Below are 24,867 nucleotides of genomic sequence, written 5' to 3' on the forward strand. Positions count from 1 at the left end.
TCAAAAAAGTTCTCTGTTTCTTTCTCTGCACATGAAGAAAAAGATGGACCTAGCAAATAATTAGTCACAGACATGAAGAGTTAAAAAGCAAACATTCTTAGCCTTAGCATTTATACAGCAATTTCCCTTAGCATGCAAAGCTTCTCAGTAATGCAGGGAATCTAAATTTGAAAAATCTATTAGAAAGTTAAAAGGAACTAAGTTTGAGACACAAAAGAGTGCTGATGAATGGAGGGCCACTGTCTTGAACCTCCAATTCTGCTGTAATTCCAGCTATATGGTACTGGTTAATAGTGGACAGCAGAGGAATTATATTTGTCACAGTTATTTATATAGATAGGACTCAGCTAATAATACAACGATAGCAAGGCACTTTGGACACTGAAAGTATAGTGGGAAATCATTAACAACAACAAATATGCACACAGTGACTGGAATCTGCTTGACAGTAACGTTCATTGGAATGCTCGACCCCTCTGGTTAAATAGGGCTATAAAAGGGAGGCAATCTCATCTATTTTACTTCTAATCTGTGACTCCCAAGGCACTGGAAGAGCCACTTTGCCTTTGAGGCAAGTGGTTATGATACTCCATACATGACCGTACAAGAGATGTCAAGAACACTGAGTGGCAAAATAAGAGCTACATGAAGGCTTCACAAGCTATGAGACGGTTAGTGCTGGAAGTTAAAAATAAGTTTTATTCAAAAAGATATGGATTGATTGTTTTATGATCCTGATTTCCATACACTGTTGTTTTTTCAGGGATAGTACTTTTGATATTTTCTTTCTCAAGGCCTAATCCATCACTACCCTCACAAGCAGTAGAATTTTTACTCGCGTAAAATAATTACCTCTGAGCGTAATATCTTTCTTTTTTCATGCTTAACACAATCTTGTAGCCTGGCAGCCATAGGCAACAAGGAACTGTATGCAGGTGAGTGAGGCAGAGAACTCTGTTCCTCCTCTGTATCCAGCATAGAAGCCAAGGTGGCTGCCAGAGGAGAAAAGACCTCTGCACTGTATCCAACTTAGAAACGTAGCAGGCTGCTGCAGGACATATGGGGCTCTTTTGTTTCTCCTCTGCGAGATCCCAGCAGGCTGGTAATGCTTATTTATTTATTTTTGCAGGCGAATAACTTTTGTGGAGTAATTTACAAGGCTGGCTTAACATGAAAGAAAGATTTCATATCTTTTTTTTTTTAAGGACAGTATTAAAATAACTACAGACAGCTATTGTAATAATTTTTTATTTTTGTACATTAGAATCCACAAGAGGGAGCCACAGTAAAAGGAAATGTAATCCTGCCATTTGTTTTTGGTGAATCAACAGGCTAGCTATTGCTTTTTCCTGGGATTCATTACCCCTTGCAGGTCAAGCACAGTTATGTCTACAAACTGATGAGAAAGGATTCATGCTGTGATGTGGCCTGTCCTGATTTTTATTAAGTTCTGTTGAGGCCTCAAAACATGGCAATGTCAGCTGCAGTATAATTCAACACAAGGATGCTATCTGCTCTGTGACAGGGTTGAATAATAATATCTGAAATGGAAAGAGATTTTCCCTACCTTTCTTACATTATAAACAAGCTGTTTAAAAGAAGTAGAAGGTTAGAGGCAGGGGCTAAAAAGCTACATAGGCTCATGCAAAGAATGGATGTGAGGCAAGTGGAATTACTGACCTCCTCTACCCCCATTCCCTATCAAAAACCACTTTTGAAACGTCCCCTCCTCACTTCCAAAGCAATTTGCCATGCAGCATGTAGGCCTACTTGTACTTGAAGAAGTATAAAACACCCTTAGAACTAATTGTAAGGATCCTTGGATCCTGGCCAGAGTTTCAAGTGCTCAGCCATACTTTTTTAAAGGAAATGCAGACAAATATTAAAAGGGAACAGAAAACACTCTTCTTACAGTGTCCCCCAAGAATACGTTCAATAGTAGGCTACATCATGGTCAATGCAACTAGTCTTTAAATTATAAATATGTTAATTTGTCATGTTAACATTACTATGAAGAGAAACTATCTCCTAGATTTTTACAGACACCAATTTAAGAGTGAGCAGCTTGCCCTTTTGATAATATATTTTTCTCTAACTGAAAAGCTAACAAAATTATCTCTGGAATGACTGAAGCATAAGCATGGACAGTTGCACTAATTATTCATTAGCTCACAATTCTCTGGCATTTTAGTTCTGCTTGGTCAGGCTTAGAAGAATGCCGCTTGTCATCACCATGAAATTGCCTACAATTATGGCATTATAGCTTACAGGGCCCTAGATTTATAATCCCGAAATCAAAGCTGAACTCTACTCGGCATGAAAGTAAAAACACCTGAGCACAGGACTTGCTAGTCTTACAATGACTAAACTGTTTCTCTTATCAGCTTTAACTGAACAGGTGACAAATTAACAGACCCATAGTTAGAAACATGTAGCCATGTTCAAACTTTTCTCCATCTGGCAAGCCATGGCAAGAGATTATCTTTCCGACACCTTCTCATTTCCCTGGTTAAGATCTATTGTACAGGATGACTTTTATCTCCAGGTTCTCCATATTTTTGCCAGTGGATTGGATCCAGTCTAAGTAAGTCATGCTTTAGTTTAATTAAAATGAAAGGGATAAATTAGTCATGACTAACTTAGGTCCCATTAAATGGAGTTAAAATATATCTAACTTAGTCTGCATCTGATCACATATGTCTAACCCTGCAATCCTATCTATATTTGTTCAGGAGTAAGCACCACTGTGCTCAATGGAGCTTATGGCTAGGTTAGTATGCACAGGATGCAGCCTAAGACTCTGAATTTCTACAGTGTGGAAGTTGACAGACCCAGAATACTATTGTTTTTGTTGGCAGTCACCTTTTAACAACAAACGTAAAAATTGCCTTACTGGATCTGATCAATGTCCATCTGGTTTTGCTATTCTGTTTCCAACTGTGTCCAGCCAGATTACTTGGGGAAGCTCCGAAGTTGGCCATGATGTAATAGCCATGCCCTCTTCGCCTCGCAGCAACAACAAATCAGAGGTACACTGCTTCTAAGCATACAGGATATGTTTAGATATTTTGATTGGATTGTCACAGCTAATATCCTTTTAAAATTATTATTAATTAAATTTGTTAGCATGGTTTATTCTAAAGTGCGGCTAGCCACATTTTATGCAATGTCAAAAAATTGTGCAGTGTGAAATAAGTTTTTCTCTGCAGTTGAGCAGATGGTAGGTAGTTTCTAAAAAAGAAATAGATGAGAAAAGATAAAAAGAAATAGAAAATGAAAGTATATACTGGTTCCTTTCAAACCTTCATAACCTTATACTACTAGTCAGTGCTTTTTTGGTAAAAAAAAAAAAAAAGAGGTGCCAATACTTATATCTTGATAAAGGTACTGAGGATGCCAGTGCAAAATGGCCGGCATGGATGGCAAAAAAAAAAAAAAGGTGCTGATACTCCATAACGGCAAGTACTGTCACAGAAAAAAGCCCTGCTAACAGTGTATTATCGGACTTGTTAGTTGGAATAGTTGGGGGACAGGCAGTATGCTGGTTGCTTGCGCAATAGAAAAAATTTAGAATAAACCTTGTTAGTCAGTTGATTCAAAAGGTCTTCAAGCAGTGTACAACATATTGAAAACATAAACATAAAAACACATTCACAGAAAAACACACAGTTCAAAAAAATACACAAAGCGCCGCTGCCCCAGCAGCTGCCCATTACATTATATGTTGTGGTAAGGAATTCTCTTAAATTATTTATTTATTTAGAATACTTATATTCTGCTTCATAGCCTGGAAAGGCGCCTGAAGTGGCTTACAAAAGGTTCTGACAATAAAAATTACATTCACGTCTGGAATTAGGAATAGAAATAACAGTGTTCCTACGGTGCTAGGATTATTCAGGTGGCATTTCCTGCCCCCAATTATGTGTTGTGTGGAGAACTAAAATGCTTCCTTCTTCCCAGATCAGACATAATTAGTCAAGCCAATTCAACATCCAAATGTGCTGTTGTCTCCTTGTTAGTTTCTACAACGATTGGAACCACACAAAAGTGCTCTTACAGCTGCATTATGACTGTGAATTGAACTTCAAGTCATCAAGAGAGTCTGTGCATCGCAAAGATGTGTGTACATTAATCTTATGCAAGCCTACATAGAAATAAATCCCACTGAATTTAATGGGACTCATTCACAGGTAAATGTATAGAGGATTTCAGACTGAACAAATAACCTAGATGGCAAAATTAGGACTCCATGCAGCCATCAACAGATAGCATCTGTCTTAAGTTATTTCAAAATATCTCTAATTTTTCTAGTACTTTTTCCTGCTAAAATTGTCTGTAAAGAAAACCAATTTTTGCTGACTTCCTCTCAAGTTTCACATTTGAGAGGCTTTGCATGGCCCACCTTTCATTTAGGGAGTTTCCAAATCATTTTACAAATTAAACATAAATTGCTTCGCCAAACCAATCTGAGCACATTCTAGAATTTTTTAAAAGGCATGTATTTTATAATAGACATGGCAGTTTAGGACAGAGAAGCAAGAGTGCCATATAGAACTGAAATTACAGGGATAGGTTTCAGCATGGAGGATAAAATTAACCAACTTCTTACTTGATGGAGCATTGCCCATCTTCGCTGGTCAAAGCCAGTGGAGAGAATCTGGACCTGTTACTGGTTTTTGCATATGGTAGGTGTCATTCACAAAGTTAAAACAATGTGGCAAAAGCTTTTCTGGACTAGAATCCACTTCATCAGATGGAAGATGTGTCATCCTGAGTTACTTGTGGGTGGGTGGGGGGGCAACCTCTGACTTGTGTGGTTGGAATGTAGTTTACTGTACAAAGGGCTCATCTACATGGGAGAATTTCTTTGTAGCAAATACACTGCTTTTATGTTTGTGATAGATTTGCACCATCAGTGGTTCCTGCTCAATGTTAGCTGCCAACTGGTTTTTCCATTTTCCCTATGAGTCCGGCCATCACAACGGGATTTAGCTCCACCTATCGTGCGAAGGCAAGAATGTCTTTGAAGTCAAGACTAGGGGCGTCAGGCCCCTCCCACTCTCTAGTTCATTCTTGCCCTCGTACGAACAAGATTGGAATTTCACATAGCATTTAGCTAAGTCTCGTATTTGTTTGTGTATTTGATTTTAAAACCTTTTTTCTGTTTTGTGTTTAGCCTCTGAGGGTTCCCTCAGAGACCGTGGCTGCGGCTTTCTTTACCCTTCCCTCAGAGCTATTCAATCTATTTTATTTCCTTGACTGGGGGCTCCCTCTGAGACCGCGGCTGCGGCTCTCTTCGTTTTGGCAGTTTCTAGCCCCCCCCCGCTCTGTTGTATCCTTAGCCTGGGGGCTCCCTCAGTGACCGCGGCTGCGGTTCTCCTTTTTTGATCGCTTCTGATCGCTTTTGACCTCCCTCCCCCCCCTGATCTGTTGCCGCGGCTGCGGCTTATCCGATCTCAGCGGGAGCTTGCAGCTGCGGCTCCCGCCGTTAACCCTCTGCCTCAGATCGCCCTCGCTACGTGGCTTAAATTCCACTGCGAAGGGCTTTACAGACCGCGACGGCGGCTCTCTCTGCGGCGGCTGCCGTTTTTTTCCCTACCTGTTTTCTCCGGGGATTTTCTAGAGCCGCTACTGCGGCTTTCGGCGAGACCGTGCTGGGCAGCCCTTCCCCCAGTTCGCCTCCGACGGCTGCCATTGCTTCTTCCCTCTCCGCGCTCTTTTTTTCCGGGCGCCATTTTTTCTTTTTGATTTTAATTTCCCGCCTTTTTTGTTCCCCTTATTATCGGATACCTCCCCTGCAGGCTATCTATCCGTACGTTTGTGTATATGTGCTGCTGACAAATTTACACACGGCTGATTTACACACATCACTGTGGCTGTAATCATAGTGGCTGAATTATATTATCAAGGCTGGAGCTCCAATCCTAGTGGGCTGGATTGTATTATCAAGGCTGGAGCTTTAATCCTAGTGGCTGGATTACATTATCAAGGCTGGAGCTTTAATCCTAGTGGCTGGATTACATTATCAAGGCTGGAGCTTTAATATCAGTGGCTGACTTGTATTAAATCTGATTTACATTGTATATCCTGCCCCCTCTGGGGCCGTGAACAAGCCAAAAACCCAGCCTACAGCACTAATCTGAGTGTGCCAACTCTAAAACAGCCTATATTATATTAACGCTGATACCTCAGTGCATTCTGCCCCCTCTGTGGCAGTGCATTTCGCCATCTGCCAGTGTATCCTACCCCCTCCGTGGTAGTACGCTGTGCCAGTTCGGGTCTTTACATCCTGCCCCCTCCGTGGCAGTGTACTGCACCCAGGTTTATATAAGATGGCAGAACAGCCAGGCATGTCACCATCAACACACATGGTGCCAGATCAGCCAGACATGCCACAATCAGCCAAGCCACAACATCCTAACACGTCTAAGATCAGACATGCCAAAGCACTGGCTAAGACAAAACATCTTTCCAGCCATAGTAAACCAAAGCGCCCTCGTTATGTCTCTGTGCCAACCACCACCACAGCACAGACACACATAAGTGATATTTTCCATTCTCCTGCTACTGCCTCTGACGAGGAGGAGTTTGTTGGCTTTCCCCCTCACTGTTCGCCTAACGAACCTACCTCTGGCTTACCGCCTCAGACATCTGTTCCAATAGTTCACCAGGCACATACATCTCCCACATCTGGTCTGCAGCTGTCTCCTGATTTCCTCTCCCAACTCCAAGCCATGCTGGCTTTTTTCACACGAATGCAGTCACTACCACAAGTTCCTGCCATACCCCCACTCAACATGGACCAACGTGCGTTCCATGATGCTCATCCTTCCTGCTCACCAGATCCCTTTGATGTAGCCAGAGGCAGATGTACGGACGAAGCCTCGTATGCGGAGGAGTCAACTTTCACTGACCATGTTGAAGGAGACGACTGGAGCGACTATTCAGATCATGAGGAGGATACATCGTATCGCTGGTTCGATACCTCAGATTATCAACCCCTAGCACGTAGGGTACTTCATACCCTTGGTCTCCAGACTGCGCCTTCAACTTCGTCCGCCCCAGCTATCAAAGGGGCCAAGGTCCTCAAATCCCCTGCACCTACTGAACACTACATCCCGGTGCCGGACCCAATTGCCAAATTAGCCTCCGAAGAATGGGCCCACCCACTCAAAGCTCGACGCTTCAAGAACCTGGCTGACAGACTTTACGCCCTAGCCCCAGACTTTGCCACCAAGTTAGATGACCCTGGCATAGATGAACCAATCGCTCGCCTCGTTTCACGATCTCTTTTGCCCAGGGAAGGGGAATCCCACCTAAAAGATACTACTGAGCGTCGAATAGACTTCGCCCTCCGCAAGAATCACGAGGCCACTGCCCTAGCCATGCGTGCCTCCGCTTCAGCCTCCATCTTCTCCAGAGCATCTATGATGTGGATGGATGACCTTCTAGAGGATGCTAACCCTGATCCTGTCGCCTTCAAAAGAGCACTATTGAAATTACGTAAGACAGCAGCTTTTGTGGCCGATGCCACTTTGGATGCCACCCAATTAGGGGCACGAGCCATGACGACTCAAATTGTTGCTCGTCGCACCCTCTGGCTTCGCCACTGGCAAGCTGATTCGGCGGCCAGACTGAACCTGTCCAAGGCTCCCTACTCCGGATCTCTACTCTTCGGCGAGGAAGCTCTAAAGGCAGTGCTGGTTGATCCAAAAGATGCACACAAACCGGTTCTGGCCACAGTCAAGAACATCGACCACAGGCCCTTCAGGCGATTTTCCTCCTTTCGTTCCAACCAGTCCTTTCGAGGAACGCGGCCAGGAGGACGAGGCTGCGACTTCAGACCCTATGACCCCAACGTATTCAGGGGCTTCTGGAACCGACGCTCCCAAGGCAGAGGTCAGTACCAAGGGCGCAGGGGCAACTCATCGTCCTCATATAAGGGAGGCCCCCGCCTACTCAAGTAGTATTAACGTACTCCCCATAGGCGGCAGATTACTTAATTTTGGAGATCGATGGTTGCGCCTTACTACGGTCTCCTGGATCAGGGACCTTTTCACTCATGGCTATAACACAGAGTTCTGGGCAACCCCACCAGACAGATTCCATCTTTCTCCTTGCCCAAGGACACCAGCCAGGCACAACATCATGCAGACAGCTATACATCACCTCTTGGACATAGCGGCGATAGAGCCAGTTCCCACAACTGAGAGGTCGGAAGGGGTATACTCCCTCCTATTTGCTGTGCCAAAACGAGATTTATCTTGGAGGGCAGTATTGGACCTCAAGTTTGTCAACCATTTTGTAACATATCGCAGGTTCAAAATGGAATCTCTCCATTCCATTACCGAGAGTCTGCATGAAGGAGACTTCCTGGCTTCTATCGACCTTAAGGAAGCATATCTCCATGTGCCCATTCGCATAGCCCACAGAAAGTTTCTTCGGTTTGCCTTTGGCCACCAACACTTTCAATATAGAGCGATGCCATTTGGCCTCTCCTCTGCTCCAAGAGTGTTTACCAAGGTGCTACTCATCCTAGTGGCTTACCTTCGGACCCAAGGGGTTCATATCTACCCATATTTGGATGATCTGCTAATACGGTCCAAGTCTGAAGAGCTGGCTCAGCATCATTTAATGATCACCCTCAATGTTTTGCAGACCTACGGCTGGCTTGTCAACTTCGACAAGAGTCAGCTCCAACCAACCCAACGCCTACTACATCTTGGAGCAATGTTGGACACCCTGCAGGCAATGGTCTTCCTGGCTCCAGATCGCATCACTGCCATCACAAGCATTGCAAGGTCCCTGATGCAACAAACATCCGCAGACGTCATGCTTCTCGCCAGAGCGCTCGGGATGTTTATCTCCACAATCCACATTGTGCCCTGGGCTCGAGCCCACACTCGGCCCCTTCAGTGGACTCTGTTGCCTTTTCAAAAAGACATTGCCAGCTCCAAACATCGCAAAGTTCGTTTGAGCCCCGCACTGCGCCTCTCCTTCCGCTGGTGGACCAAGGTGCAACACCTCTCCAAGGGCACGTCGTTCAGAGAACCCCGCAGAACCGTTGTAACCACAGATGCCAGCCTCATAGGTTGGGGAGCCCACTGCAACTCCCAGTACGTTCAGGGGCTTTGGTCCAACGCAGAGCAATCTCAAAGCATCAACTGGCTGGAACTAAAGGCTGTCCAATTAGCTCTATGTCATTTTCAGTCTCTGTCCCCTTTGCATCATGTGCTCATTCGAACAGACAACACGTGTGTAAAATCACATTTGAACAGACGGGGGCACCAGGTCTCGTCCTCTGCAGGACTTAGCCTCCCTCATTTTTGTCTGGGCAGAACAACATCTACAATCCCTGAAAGCAGAACACCTCAGAGGGATTTGGAATGTGACAGCAGACTGGCTCAGCAGACAACAGGTCTTTCCGGGAGAATGGAAACTTCATCCAGCCATTTTCCATCGTCTCCAGTGTCGGTTCGGCGCCCTCTCAGTCGACCTGTTTGCTTCCAGTCGCAATTGCCAGCTTCCCAGGTACTTTGCCCGATACCTGGACTCAACAGCAGAAGCAGTGGATGCTCTAACAACACCGTGGCCAGACGGTCTATTGTACGCCTTTCCCCCCATACCATTGTTAGCCAAGACCTTGAGGAAGGCGCGAACCGAAAGGGCACAGCTGGTTCTGATAGCACCATTTTGGCCACGCCGACCGTGGTTCTCAGATCTTCTGGCAATGTCAATGATGGATCCTTGGACACTTCCAGTAACGCCAGACCTCCTATCCCAGGGTCCAGTACTGCACCAGGACCCTACTTGGCTCAATCTAACAGCTTGGCGTTTGAACGGAGACATTTGAGGTCAGCTGGACTGTCTGACGCTGTGATTGATATTATTTTGGCCTCAAGAAGACCATCTACCACTCGCATTTATCAACATACCTGGGCGGCTTTCTCCAAGTGGTGTCAGTCCCACCACCACGATCCATCCCAGACCAATGTACATCAGGTGCTCCAATTTCTCCATAGTGGCTTTATGATGGGACTTCGACCCAACACTCTACGTCGACATGCGTCTACTCTGTCATCCATTCTCTCAGTGTCCTCTCCTGGAGATCATATTTCCTCACATCCGTTCATCAAACGTTTTTTGAAGGGAGTCTCCCTACGCTCTCCGGCTGTTGTCCATCGGTTCCCCTCATGGAGTTTGCCTAAAGTTCTGCAGGCTTTGCAACGCCCTCCATTTGAACCAATCAGGACTGTGCCCCTACGTATACTGTCCTTCAAGGTCCTGTTTCTGATCGCAATCACATCTGCCAGGCGCGTTTCGGAGTTGGGCGCATTGTCTTCTGCTTGACACCTCTGCGTCTTCCATAAGGACTCTGTTGTGCTGAAGACTGATCCTTCCTTTCATCCCAAGGTTGATTCAGTTTTTCATTGCAACCAGGACATTGTGTTGCCTTCCTTTTGCCCAAATCCTACCCATCTTCTTGAAAAGGCTTGGCATTCGTTAGATGTCCGGAGGGCTCTCAAGACCTACTTGTCCAGGACCCAAGAGATTTGACGAACGGAGTCTCTGTTTGTATCCTTTCATCCAAGGTCTATGGGGCACAAGGTTTCCAATCCTACTTTATCCTGTTGGTTAAGGGCATGTATCACTTTAGCTTATGAGTCTCTGAACATGTCAGTTCCAGCTAGTATAACGGCTCATTCTACCAGGTCAGCGGCCACTTCGGCTGCCTTTGCCACTAATGCTCCTGTTGCCGATATTTGTAGGGCTGCAGTCTGGTCTACCCCTCACTCGTTTATAAGGCATTATAAAATTGATCGCTATGCCTCTGCTGACGCATCTTTTGGCAGACGAGTGTTGCAACAGGTTCTTAATGAGGATTAACACGTGGGTGGTCCCTCCCTGTATGGGCTGCTGTGGTACATCCCGTTGTGATGGCCGGACTCATAGGGAAAATGGACCATTGGTCTCACCTGAAGGGTGATTTTCCTATGAGGACGGACATCACGACCCTCCCAGTTGGAGGATGATTATATATTTTCTAATGTGTTATATATTACTGTTACGCTATTATATTTAAATTCAAAAGTGAAGTCAAGACTTCTAGTTCTGTTATACAGCTATGTTGCAGTCATGTTACTATGCATGGTACTATTGTGTTATTTTCCTGCTGCCAGGCCGGTTGGCCTTGTTTTTGTATGTTTAGATCTTTATCCTGAGACTCGCTGCGAATGAACTGGAGAGTGGGAGGGGCCTGACGCCCCTAGTCTTGACTTCAAAGACATTCTTGCCTTCGCACGATAGGTGGAGCTAAATCCCGTTGTGATGTCCATCCTCATAGGAAAATCACCCTTCAGGTGAGACCAATGGTCCAATTCACACAATTAGGCGTCCCTCTGGGAAGTATTAATCTCATTGTTTCCTTGTATCCCCGCCCTCTAATTATACATTTCCACTCCCTCTGGTCGCTAGGTGACCGAGCATGCTCAGTCTGTTCTATCAGCTGAAGTACGTTCCTTTAAAAAAACCCTGGAAGTGCAAGTATCTGTTTTCTGTGCCTACAGGTGGTAGGATACAGCTGAAACACAAATCTTTGTTTGAGCTATGTTATGCTTTTGTGCACAAGTTAGGGGGGAAAGAAAACAAAAGCACCATTTGCAGCAGCATAAAAAAGCCAGCAGAACAGAGGAGAGCAGCCAGAAGTTGCTTGTCAGCCCACAGGAAACAAAATGAAAGCAGGAAGGTAGAGATAGCGAGTATGGAGAAGGGAACAATGGACTCACCCACCTAAAAGCATTGGAGCAAAACATTTGCAAGCACTAGAGAAACTGAGTGGGGACTATTTTCCCCACTTTTCGTATTATCAGTGGATTGGGTTAGTACGGATTTACAGGGGGGGAACTGCGTGATAGTTTCTGTTTGCTACATCATGTGAACTATGCAAATTTAAAGGAGATGTGAGTACCACCAAAAACACAGTAAACCACTGGGCCCAAAGACATCTATTGTTCCACTTACTTTTACCTCTGGCCACTCCCACTTTTAACCCCTGGCCATATGTACTTTCCCTCTAGCCCTGTCAATCTGTGACCCTCCCCCAGAAGTTTTCCCAAGAGAGAATGCAGCCCTCAGACTGAAAAAAGGTCCTCATCCCTGCTGTAGATAATGACTTAGAAGGGTTCTGTTATGTTTCTGTATTGAAGTAGCTGCGTTGATGGTACTGGCAATGCTTCCAAACTTCCCTTAAGCTGAAGGCTCCTCCAGGCAACCTATTTATTGAGCATTATTCAGATTTGCTTGTACAAAGCTTATGTGGAAGATTATAACCAGCATTTATTGAGCATGCATTCTGATTTGCTGGTGGGGTGTTTGCACATGTTCCCATTAGGCATTCATTTTTTCCCACACTTTTCACTGAATTTCTGCATCCCTTTCCAAACTGCAGAAAGTTCAGGGTTATTTTTTTAAAAAAGCAGATTTGTTGTGCTAGGGCAACAGAGCACTGCAATCCACTTTAAATGCACAGACCTAAAGCTTTAACATGCAACTGAATCACTCCTGCAAAATACTGACAGCCTAGTGGTGCCCAAATTTATCTCTGGATTTTGGAATTCCAAATTACTTGGTTTTGTTTCTGAAGTGGAAGGAACAAAATGGAAAATTTGGTCATTCTGTGGTATGACCTTGGCTTTGGTAAATTACTTTACACTATCCCTGCTTAGTTTTATTGTTGTTTTAGATTAAAGAACAGATGCCTTGATTCCCCCCCCCCCCGATTATTATGTCATTATCACATTGGTGGGAACAGATGCATTTATACTGAAGGGATTATTGGCAGGATACTGAACAGGTTTTATTACACATTCTGGATAGTACATATAATAAACCATTAGAAAATGGTTTCTAAGTTGTCATTGGCTGCATTCAATCATGTTTTGGCTTAATAAGCTGAGATATAAACAAGCCTTTTATCTGTGCAGCCCCTTTGTTCCTTCCTTCATAGCATGCGCAAACAAACCAGAAAGTCTTCAATTAATCATAGTTCTCATTCCATCCAAACTGGCAAACTATAGTTACTAGAACAAACCAGAATACTGGTGAGGAGCTGGTTTAATATCCTGCCTTGTTCTAAAGTTGGTAACCATGGTTTCCAGGTTTGGACAAAAACAAGTAACTATTGTAAATTAGAAGCTTTCTGGTTAATTGTAGCTTCCATGAACAGGCTGTGTTAGCAGGGGAGAAGCTCATTCACATTTCGGCTTTTTAAGCTAAGATACTATTGTACAAACCAGCTCATTATATTGTATAACAGTGCAGTCTGTACAATAACTAAGCACTCTATTCTGGGAAAACTATGCAAAACTAGTTGAGTCATGACTACATTGCAGCCAGTTAGCAACAGCTTTTCACTGGCCAAATAAAGGCAAAGGAAGCCCTGTGTGTGTTGTGGGGCATGTCTATTTAAGCATAAGAGATTATACTCAGGTATATAAAGAACTGCTAGTACCTCTGCAGTCATGAGGAAAATTTCTTCACTTATATGTCTTATTCCACATGAAACAACTCCAAGGGCAACTCCTGGAAACACATAAGCATTGTTACCCTGTCCAGGAAAAAATGTGCGACCATCTGGAAGAGTAACATGATCAAAAGGACTTCCGCTTGCAAAAATGCCACGCCCCTGAAACAAACAAATGTTTTGCAAATGTTATTGGCTGGCCTGGAGGAAAATCAGAACATGCGTTTGTATCTAGAAATCAGTATATCCATAAAATAACTATCACAGAAATGAATAAAAAGCCATATCACAAGGAATTTTTGCTATTCTTAATATGTACTGTTAACTAAGTATCTCTCCAGCGCACTCTCAGTATTAAGGCAATTTCCAAACCAATGTGGAGCTAGTAGACACCTTTATCGTGATGTCTGTCCGTGTCCACTCTCATGGTGGAATTACAGAACGGATTTATGTCTGTTTCATATGCGTTCTATTACTTTATTTTTCAGTTTAGGAAGAATTGGAATTTACTATCTTCAGACTAGGTTCAGCCATCCATATAAATTCAAGTCCACAAAATTGAGACTAAAATTATGACTGTGTAATAGCATGTATAAAAATACTCTCTTCTTCCAGGAAGGACCAGAATGATTTCCAATGATGCCATCTAAAACTCTAACGCTGTTTATGGCCGTAATCCCCATCTGCTAGGGTAAAAAGTGGCATGAAAGAAACACAAACCCAACATCTATCTGACTAACTTGCTGTCTGCTGCGATCCAAGTGTAACAAGACAACAGATAGTCCTGTATGCATAGAACTTCCAGTGTTGGAACATAAGCTCTAAAATACTTGTCACCCTTCTTAAAATGATTTACAATGCAATCCTATGTGTGTCTCCTCAGAAGTAAGTCTGTTGGCAATCAGTTAGACTTACTCCCAGGAAGGGGGTATAGGATTACAGCCTTCATGATTAAATTTAACTTTTAAATATAAGGATGCTTGTTTAATTTAGAGAACTTGAAATATTTATTTATTTATTACATTTGTATACTGCCCCATAGCCGAAGCTCTCTGGGCAGTTTACAACAATTAAAAACATTAAAAATAAATATACAAATATACAAATTTAAAAACACATTTTTTAAAAAACAATTTAAAAACACATGCTAAAATGCCTGGGAAAAGAGGAAAGTCTTGGCCTGGTGCCGAAAAGATAACAGTGCTGGTGCCACGTGCACCTCATCACAGAGATCATTCCATAATTTGGGGGCCACCGCGAAGGCCCTCTCCCTTGTTGCCAGCCTCTCAGCTTCCCTTGGAGTAGGCACCCGGAGGAGGGCCTTGGATGTTGAGCGTAGTGTACAGGTGAGTTCATGTCGGGAGAGGTGTTCCATCAGATATTGTGGTCCCAAGCCATGTAAGGCTTTATAGGTTAAAACCAGTACTTTGAATTGAGCTCAGAAACATACAGGCAGCCAATGCAAGAGGGCCAGAATTGGTTTTATATGTTCGAACCGTCTGGTCCCTGTTATTATTTATTTATTTATTTATTAAATTTATATACCGCCCGACTAGCAATAGCTCTCTGGGCAGTGAACATAAAACAGCATAAAAATACAATAAATAACAAAACAATACTAAAATACAAGCAACAATCCAACACAATAAACATTTTTAAAATTAAATCAGTGTAACTTAAAATGCTTCAGAGAATAGGAAGGTTTTGACCTGGCGCCGGAAGGAGAGCAAAGTCGGCGCCAGGCGTACTTCCTCAGGGAGACTGTTCCATAGTTCGGGGGCCACCACAGAGAAGGCCCTAGATCTTGTCATCACCCTCCGGGCCTCCCTGTGAGTTGGAACCCGGAGGAGGGCCTTCGTAGCAGAACGTTAACAGACTGTTAACAGTCTGGCCGCTGCATTTTGCACAAGCTGCAGTTTCCGAACCATCTTCAAAGGCAGCCCCACATAGAGTGCATTGCAGTAACCTAACTTGGAGGTTACCAGAGCATGGACAACTGAAGCCAGGTTATCCCTGTCCAGATAGGGGTGTAGCTGGGCCACCAACCAAAGTTGGTAGAAGGCACTTTGTACCACCGAGGCTACCTGATCCTCAAGTGACAGAGATGGTTCTAGGAGAACCCCCAAGCTATGAACCTGCATGGTACACAAACAAGAACAGTATCTAGTTATTCAAAACAGTAGCTTGGTGTCATGTAGATTTATAATGGCCTCCTCAATATATTTTGTTGGACGATTAAATATTTCAGTATATCTTTAGCCTGGTTACCAGATGGAACTGCCCATTATAACCATACTTTTAAAATATTTGCATTCCTATTTCATTCATGCATTCACTCTAATGTGGCCTTTTCAGTAGGAAACTAGGATATGCTTAACATTTGTTTCTATAGGATTATAGAGCTATCCTGAATCAGTAGAGAAATTCAAGGGGAAAGTGTATGACACCAAAGAGAAAATAAAAAGTCTGCAATTGACATGCGGTAGTATTTAGCATTTTAATTATATGTCATTTTATTCCTGCTACATCCTCCAAGTCATTGGACCAAAAACAAACTAGATGTCTTACAGCCTAATCCTATTCCACTTCTCCATGTTGATGGCTAAAGAGAATTAGGATGGTATATTGGTGCCTCTCCTCCAGCAGAGAGAAACACCATCAGTAGCAGGGAGCTTTGCTATGATGGAGGGCCCAACTGAAACCAGGTGGCAGCCCCAGCCCCCCCATGAGGTCTTGGAGGGAGCAATGGTAGCTTTGGATCCACTGGATTGAAAGTCCCTTGCCTCCACCCAGCTATGCCAACCTTCAATCCACATTTTGTTCAGCTTTTTAGAATCCTCCAAGAGGCTGCTCCACATCTCTCTTTTCAAGTCTGCTTCAACCCCAGATGCCTGAAAAAGCTTAGTTGAACTTACCCTTGTATCCTCCTTCTGTCTTCCTCCTTCTCAACTATATTTGTTGTTTTCTCTGAGATTAATCTGCCCCCTTGCAGGGGGCACAAGCCAGTATTATGCAAAAGAAAGCCTTTTGGATAGCAAAAGGAGGGTTATTAGGAGGGTTCTCAGAACCCAAGGTGGTATTCAGAATTGGCTTGAGGGCTGCCTTATTGGCTACTGAGCCTAATGGTACCTTAGTGAGAGAGTGTCAACTTACTAGCCTCTCTGCATCTGAGTAGACCAGCCACTCACTCTTCATTAAACTGCCACAAACCTCAGACCCAGCCATGACTGTGCACCTGCAGCTCACAGTGAAACTTGGGAGACCACTTCACTTTATTCTCTCTGTTCCCCAGGACAGGAAATTATTAGCATTCTTCCTTCATATCTCTCCCTTTCTCATTTCCCTAATCTCCCTGTCTCTGAATCCTCAGCATCAGTCCAAACCCATCATTTGCATTCAAGTTGCCTCCCAGCGCATTTAGGCCTCCACTGCCTTGTTTAGTTTCCTAAGGTAATTTCTCTACTTATCTCCATCTCTGTAGTAAAAAGTGTTTAAACTTAAGGCCCAGGCAATGTCTGTTTGAGTAATCTGTGATATTTTTTAACAACTACCCATCTGACTATTTCGTATTTCTGCACCGGCACTTTTTAGGTGCACAATCATTTTGTTCATTGTCCACCATGTTGTGTAAAACTATATTCATTTATATTGGCATTTGTTGGTTCTTGATAATTCTGTCAAGTATGCAAGACAATGCTAGTATTTCCAGAATATTAATTCAACTAACAATCTTTAGGTGTGCAATTGTCTCCAGTAAAGATCCCCAAAGTGATAGTTCCATGATCACATGTAAGAAATGAGTTCACAAGTACATGTATACAGACGTGCAAGCAAATCTGGTAACAATTCCTTTTTCTACTGCATGTCATTTCGGATCTTCTACATTGATAATCATTTTGAATTTATTCTCAGATTGTTAGAGAAGTAATGTGCTTTCATTTAGTTCAAGAAGTACAGTACACAGACATAAGAGACTCAAGAACTATGCACTTTAACATGAATATCAGGGGTGGCAAACCCATGGCCCACATCAGGCCAACCAAACTGTTGCCAACAGCCAGTTTACTTGTAGGAATTTACTAGGAGGTCCTTCCCCGATATGCTCATTAAGATTGCGAGGGGGAAATCACAGTGCTAGACTGGGTGGTTTAACCTCTCCGCCCAATTCTGCACTGAGATAGAGATTTGAATAAATCACCTACCTACTCTGCTCATCAGACTGATCATCTGATGAGTGTGGAGGGCATCTGCATGGATCAGCTGAGGAGGGGATGCTGTGCGTATATGTGTGCATGTCTCCTCTCTGTTTATGTATCTCCTGTATGTGTGCTGATGTGTGCATGCAAGAGTGTGTGGGTTTGTCACCTCTAGGGATGTACAAATGTGCCTCAACTGGACATTCATTTGCACTTTCATCTGTTATTTTCCATTCAGCTGCAATTGGTTTATTTTGCACAAGTCTTTCTTCCAGTTCATAATCTGCAGGTGTGGAAATATACATTTTAATGTATTTTTAAACATATTGTAGCACACACAATAGCCATGCATATCTTAGCCAACCACAGATATTTACAAATCAATTACCTTCCTTGTGGGTTACCTTTCAAAGAGAATGAATTTCCAGAGGTAGCCCTTTTAGTCTTTTGCAGCAAAACCAACCAAGTTTTATAGCATCTTAAAGTGGCTAATGGCCCATCACAAAGCCATCTATGGCTGCAATCCTAACTATATCCACTCAGAAGTAAGTCCCTTTTAACTCAGTGGGGCTTACTCCCAGGTAAATGAAGTTAGGTTTGTGGTCTATATCATCAGCTTGATTTCACAGTTCAAGTCATTCTGTCTTGTTTCCTTCATTGAGGCATCAGAGAGGGAGGATAGGAACAAAGCAAGGACACTTTTTAAAACAAAGATTGGGGTGGTCAAAAATGAACAGTAAAATCCAGATGGATCTTTCAATTTTGACAAGGCTTGGACTAACTTAAAAGCCCAGATACTAAGTCCACAGGTAACAAAACAAAAATCACTTCTTTCCATGCAAAAAGAACAATAACTAACAATGTATTTTATTGGTTTTTAAAATTCACAGTAGGAAGTGAATTATGGTTGCAGTCCTAACGTAATAACCTAGAAGGAAGCCGAGTGAATTCACTGAAACTTACTTCTGAGTAGATATAATTAGGATTGCAGCCTTTATGGATATATAGTCTGCAGCTGTATTTAATTTGTTTTAAAAATATCTTTTTATTGTGTTATTGCTTGTTGTTTGCCGTCCTGGGCTCCTTTGAGAGGAAGGGCAGGCTATTAAATAAATAAATATATAAAACATAGGCTACCTCTAGCAACAACAAACACTACTTCAGAAGAAAAAAAAACAAGCAATGAGGCAACTATTAGGGCAGCGGCAATTATAAGTCAATGAATGCATACATAATGCCTATTGCAAAGCAGTTTAAGTATCTATTTATGTAAAATGTGTGCTTGTTTTTTTAAAAAAACTTTTGTTGTAGAGAACTAAGGCAAAAGCATTCATATCAAGAGACTGTGGCTTGATACAGGTCAAAGGGACAGACTGAAGGAAATCTGCTTGGTAGTCATTTTCAATGGATTCCTCCAACATCCCTAGCTACTTGTGGGTGGCTACACAAACTATTAACATGTGCCCCTGGGAAAGTTGGCCAAAAAGGGTTATCTACCCCTAATCTATACAAGCTGCTGGGTGAGGTTTATCAGATGGTTTGAAGCAAGATGTCATCAGCACAAACAAACAAGTTCTGTTTCGAAATCCTACCTGCAAAACATGAGGGCTTTTACCTGGCTGTCAAAATAAAATTCATTAAGAGTAAGTAAAATTAAGCATAAATTAGCTTTCCCTACTTCAGTTAGATGGTAGCAGTCCTCAGCGGAGCATTCTGCTTTGCTGGTTGGGTTACTCAGCGCAAAAATAATTGGCCTCTTGTTGAAGGAAGCCATATCCTTGATAACCTTTTTTGTAAATGCACCACCAATGGCAGCAACTCCTAAAGAAGACAGAAGTATAACAGACTGTTATGAAATATACAATCTTTTCTCCCCAATACTGCTGTGCAAAAAGTGTCACAAAACTTCAAAATGATTTTTACAGTAGCATATTTTTTTCCTTCTATCTGGTTGGCACATAAAATTAAATAAATTAATAACTATTGAGATAATTATGGTAACAGTCTAATGCTAATATTTGATTAACTGAAATTAGTAAGGTGCACTGGGAGCAGAACTACACAATACAGGTGACATGAAGATGCTGCCTAAACAGCTCACACTCGCAACATTATCATATGTGTTTCCCACCCATGCCAGGCAAGGATGTGGAGTAGAAATAGGGAATGAACAACATGGGTAAGTATACAGAAAGGGGCAACTTTGACACAGGGGGCAGTATTCAACTAAATTCTTGCACTAGTGGAATAACTTTAACTAGCACAGCAGGATTTCCTTCCCCCACACCATCCTCAAATCTGCTCTGGAAGGTTGGGAGAAAATCCAGAACAGATTTAAGGGGCACAGAGGAGAAGAATGTTCTGTTGTGCAAGGAAAAATCCTTGCGCTGACCGAATGTTTGACTTAGCACTACGCTGACTTTCAACCCAGGGCTGCCATTTTTGACAGCATCTTCACGTTGGCTGCACCTTAGAATTCCTCATGATAAGTATTTATTTATTGAATTTATATCTCACCCTTCCTCCCCAAGGAGCCCAGGGCGGCAAACATAAAAACCAAACAATTTAGCAAGGACAAAAAATACATAATATAAAACATCATGTGGCAAGTCAGTTTACAGGAAATAACTGTGCATTGCCCTATAGTCTTGTATAAATGTTGTATCTTCCCTAATGAATTGCAGATATCTATAAATCAAAACCAAATTCTTTGAATTTGTTCCTTCACTTAAGATGTTTCATATAACACAGCAATTCTCCCACTTAGAAAGTATGGGAATTATCCCAGTGAACAGTCAAAAAGAAGTATACTCTGTTTCTTGCTTTGCAAAGAGAATGATTCCTGACACACTAGATTTAGAAGACTTGTTTTGGAATTTTGGTTTTTAAGAATATTAACAGTGTGGTCATCTCCAACACTTTGTAGAAATTTCAGAAGGCCCTTACCCTTAGATTTCTTTTGCTGGCATGAAGTGCTTAGAATCAAAATACCAACACCAATACCAATTTCACAAAATGAGCTTTTACACAGACTTGCAGCAATATTGCACCAGTATTCAGGCAACTGCAATGGCCAAAAGTTTACAGTTATGGGTCCAATGGCTCTTTCAAACCTTTTTATTTCAATTTACCTATGCCATATATTTACACAAAGAATCAAATTTATTTTGAATGGTGAAAGTAATCCCGAATATCTCACTGTTATATGCATAATTGCCCTTATTTGACCTAACAACCTTCGTATAGCTTCCACTTTTGTTTCAGCAAATGGGGACTTTGGATGAAATAATTTGTTTTGATAATTCACTCACAGGAAAAAGGCACAATCCACTAGAACTTCTCTTGTGTATGTTGTGCTGATATGCATGGATAATGTACCATTGGGAAAATTTCATTTCATTTTAATGAAACTGATGCTGGAGATGTTTCCAGGGGGCCATGCCGGGAATGAGAAGCTTCAGGATCTTAAATAGTTGACATTTTGACTCATGTTAAATTAAGCTATATGAACAGGTTCTACAGTCCTGAAAACTGTAGGCCCAGCCAAATTACCGCCAGCTTAAACATATATTCTTCCAGTTTGTTTGTTTTGCTCTGACATCTTAGGCCTCTAAAACAAAAATGCATTTCAAAGACTGGCTCCCAGAATTTTTAAAGGTTAATTGGGCTAAACAAAAGATACTGTCACTTGCTCTACATTACGTGTATTTTGCTTCTAGACAGTTAATGGAAAGAATGACAACTTTTTCCAGCCAAATGGGTAAAATAAACTAGAAGGCATAATTTCTAAATGGATACATTTATTGTCTTATTAAAATAATTGTTTCTGTTCCTGGTCCAACAATAACAAGTCCTCTTCCTGAGCAGAGTCTAGCAAGACTCCATATATAGCATTTGCTGAGATTTGTTTTAATGAAAACCTTGGGGAAAAATCAGACAACTAAGCAACTCCAGCCATACATGGAGATTTTTAACAGTTGATCATTCAAATAGGAAAAACAATCTCAAATTTGATCATTCTTTCTTGCTTACACAGCACATACACATAAACATGACATTTAAAAAAATGTATTCTTTTCACATACTGAATGGCATACAGCATAGGGCACAGAATAATCTGCTAAATTTCATTCACTGCAAAACAATGTCACTATATTCAGGTTAATTTTATTCAACATGAAGTTATTCATGCAGAATTTGAAAGCGGGGAAAGGATAAATTACAGACTATTCTGATTATATTATGCCTCAGGTAGAAACAGAAGATCAAGATTACCCAAGGAATGGATTAATATGTATACCCAAGTGTACCAAAAGTTATGAGTTCTTCCTGATGTAAGGTATTATCTGTCACTTATAGTACAGTTCAGAAGTTTCCTAGATTCAGCCATTGAAGGAAACGAAACAAGTTATTTTATAATTGCTAACATAACTTCCTGAGTTTTTTTGGACCAGAGGTTAGAGACATTACTCATAGGTAATCAAAACCTATTTTTGTAATCACACACATATCCACAGTGTATATATCAAGTAATGGATGAACTGGCAAAGGTTATGTGGATGGAGAAACAAACAGAGATGTAGATGTTACCTATAAGAACAGTTGGCCTTATACTGTTTACAATATCTTCTAAATTTTTCATCTCATCGTGTTGATGGGCAAAGCGCTGTTTCTCAGACGTTAGTGAGGCACGGCCCTAAGTTAAAGAAGAGGATTAGCTTATTAAAATATATAGATTTGTATTTGTGTTTTCGGTCTCAATGAAAGGATACAACTTTTCTTCAAAAACACACCTATTCTGTCACCTTACCAGTCAACCTGACAATATCTACACCACATGCCAATCTTCCTACAACCATTATCTGAGAGGGCATTAAAGTTCTTCCAGACACAGGCAGAGCGGTTTAACTAAGCATTTCTGTAGATTTTTGGAAGAATAGATTCGATTAATGAGGGAGACATGCCCACACAACGGCTGGAAAAAATTCTCACAGACTTGTATGAGAAAAACTTACAAAGGTAGCAGTGGCATCACTAGGGTTGGTGTCACCCGGTGCGGTAAGTCATGGTGTCACCCCCATGGACCTCCTCCCGTACCAGACCTAGGGTGCCTAGGGGCAGGACAGCTCTGGGTTAGGGTTGCCATATTCCAGTTCCACAAATCCGGCAGGCTAATTTGCATATTATGCAAATTATTTGCATATTAATATTTGGATTGTCCAGTTGTTTTGTTTTTGTGCCTAGGAATTACCACCAAAAACTGGGGAAAGATGTGAGAAATCTTTTTTTTAAAAAAAACTTAACATTTTCAGCCTTAAATGCCTAGACTCTAGTTTCCAACACTATGGAATGCTGATTGTTTAAGAGGATTTATATCCTGCCCTTCTGCTGTTAAAAACAGAGCTCAGCACAGCTTACAAATATAATAAAAACAATAAAAATGCACAATCAATATAAAAACATAATAAAAACACAAAATAGCAACAAACATAAAGTAAGTCAGGGCAGCAGTACGGTTAACCATTACATATACGATATATTTCAGAGATGTGGTAGGTGGAGAAAAACAAGCCAAAATGTTAGGAAAAGGAGTCTTTCACGCCACATGCTCAGTTCTAAATACTGTTGCAGCAAGTTTTACAAGTTTCTCCAGTATTCCACTGGTGCAGGCACTCAGACATTCAAAGTATCTGTATGTTTCTTAGGTTTTATAAAAGCAGAGCTTTGCTTAACTCAAAATTTCTTCTCCCTTTGATCAACCACATCTACACAGGTTCCACCTCCATACTCAAAATGAAACTGGGCCTGGAAGTGTGCAACAACCCCACACATACCTTGCTAATTCGATTACCAATGCCAGGATGTCTGTTATCGACTACTCTCCTGCTCCCCCCCCCCCACCGGACATCATGAAAGACCCAGTCCTGGGCTCAGAAAGAAAATAAATATCTGGTCCTCTTCAAAGTACTCATAAGCCTCTTGTTTTAATTAAAATAATAAGTATAAGTTCTTGCTCTTATCACTAATGGGAGTTAATTATTTTGCATATGCTGCTGTTGCTTCTATGGCTGTAACGGAGTGAGGTTAAAGACAAGTGAAATGCAAATAGGAAAAAAAAACAGAAGGCAGTAACACTTTCCTAAATGTAATACCATACCAACCACAACAAGATTCCTATGAGTAAGGCAGAAAACTAAGCATCTCACAACCAGTCAGGATTCCTAACCAAAAATATGATAAATGAAGAAATATTTATATAAGCATGACTATCAAATATATTTATTATTTACACAAACTGTAAAGATATTTATAGTGCAATCCTAGGTTTATTTATTCAGAAGCAAGTCCCAGCGTATTCAGTGGGGCTTACTCAAACAGGGACAGAACTGCAACCTCAAGTGATAAGCAACTTCATTCACACAACCCAAAATTCTGAATCATGCCACTTTACGCTGTTTTGCAACTGTTTATACTTGTTTTTATGGTTATTGGATTTTAAATGGCTTTATTTCTTGTTGTGAGCTACCTTGGTTTCTAACCCTACCTCACAGGGTTGTTGGAAAGACTACACACACACACACACACACACACACACACTGCAGATGTATAAATACATACAGCCCATATAATAGTTTATTGTCAAACCAGTTGGTCATTGCAGAAAAATCAGTATTAGTTTCCTAAAGAATAAAAACTGTAATGCTTAAGTAAGCCCTGCCTACTTGCTTTAAAATAGGACTGGGGGGGGGGGGACAGAAAGAGAACACAAACACAATTCTTTTTTACATTCACTCCAAAGTCCCACTGATTTTCAGCACATTCATAACCATGTCTACTCAAAAGTAAATCCTATTGAATTCAATGGGATTTACTCTGGACATATGGGATTAGCAATGCTTTTACCCCCACAAAAGCAAGTATTGGGAAGGTTTTCAAAACACTGCCCAGGATCTGACTCCTACACACAAGAGAGGAAAAAACTGAAATGTATATACTTACCCAATTTATGAGATTTTCAGATAAACAGGGGGGGAAACCACCATTGTCTGGCCTTGCAATGAGGTTTACTAGACACTGCCACAGGTCAACCAAACACTTCACTGATTGGCTGCAATCCTGAACGGGCGGGGTTAAAGCTACGAAGTGCTA

At 41.8% G+C, this 24,867-nt stretch overlaps 2 protein-coding genes and 1 long non-coding RNA gene across 6 annotated transcripts in view; 2 read left to right on the plus strand and 1 right to left on the minus strand.

Moving 5' to 3' along the window:
• Nucleotides 1-24,867, minus strand: part of ME1 (malic enzyme 1) — a 219,431-nt gene that overhangs the window by 4,701 nt on the left and 189,863 nt on the right. For all 3 annotated transcript variants that reach the window (XM_061623239.1, XM_061623241.1, XM_061623240.1), the window contains 3 exons: nt 22,309-22,414; nt 19,397-19,539; nt 13,511-13,684 (listed from right to left, as the gene is read on the minus strand). In XM_061623239.1, coding sequence (XP_061479223.1) covers nt 13,511-13,684; nt 19,397-19,539; nt 22,309-22,414 — 423 coding nt within the window. The remainder of the gene's footprint in view (nt 1-13,510; nt 13,685-19,396; nt 19,540-22,308; nt 22,415-24,867) is intronic.
• On the plus strand, nt 443-23,680 carry LOC133383135 (uncharacterized). Of its 2 annotated transcripts, none has more exons than XR_009762185.1 (3): nt 443-671; nt 2,948-3,029; nt 23,492-23,680. It is a non-coding gene; the product is annotated as an uncharacterized LOC133383135 (long non-coding RNA). The 2 variants fall into 2 exon arrangements; XR_009762184.1 differs by having other exon boundaries at nt 446-671; nt 2,952-3,029.
• On the plus strand, nt 7,020-10,453 carry LOC133383133 (uncharacterized). The gene is made up of 2 exons (XM_061623243.1): nt 7,020-7,899; nt 8,659-10,453. The coding sequence occupies exons 1-2, from the start codon at nt 7,717-7,719 to the stop codon at nt 10,348-10,350; spliced, it is 1,875 nt and encodes a 624-aa protein (XP_061479227.1). The 5' UTR covers nt 7,020-7,716; the 3' UTR covers nt 10,351-10,453.

The sequence above is a fragment of the Rhineura floridana genome, chromosome 4, assembly GCF_030035675.1.
Source record: "Rhineura floridana isolate rRhiFlo1 chromosome 4, rRhiFlo1.hap2, whole genome shotgun sequence".
Lineage (NCBI taxonomy): Eukaryota > Metazoa > Chordata > Lepidosauria > Squamata > Rhineuridae > Rhineura > Rhineura floridana.

What these genes read in the sequence shown, in the direction of transcription:
- LOC133383133 (XM_061623243.1), top strand. Translation starts at nt 7,717, where the DNA reads ATGCACACAAACCGGTTCTGGCCACAGTCAAGAACATCGACCACAGGC. An exon ending in CCGACGCTCCCAAGGCAGAG is followed by an intron (nt 7,900 to 8,658) that starts GTCAGTACCAAG and finishes AATGTTTTGCAG; the next exon opens with ACCTACGGCTGGCTTGTCAA.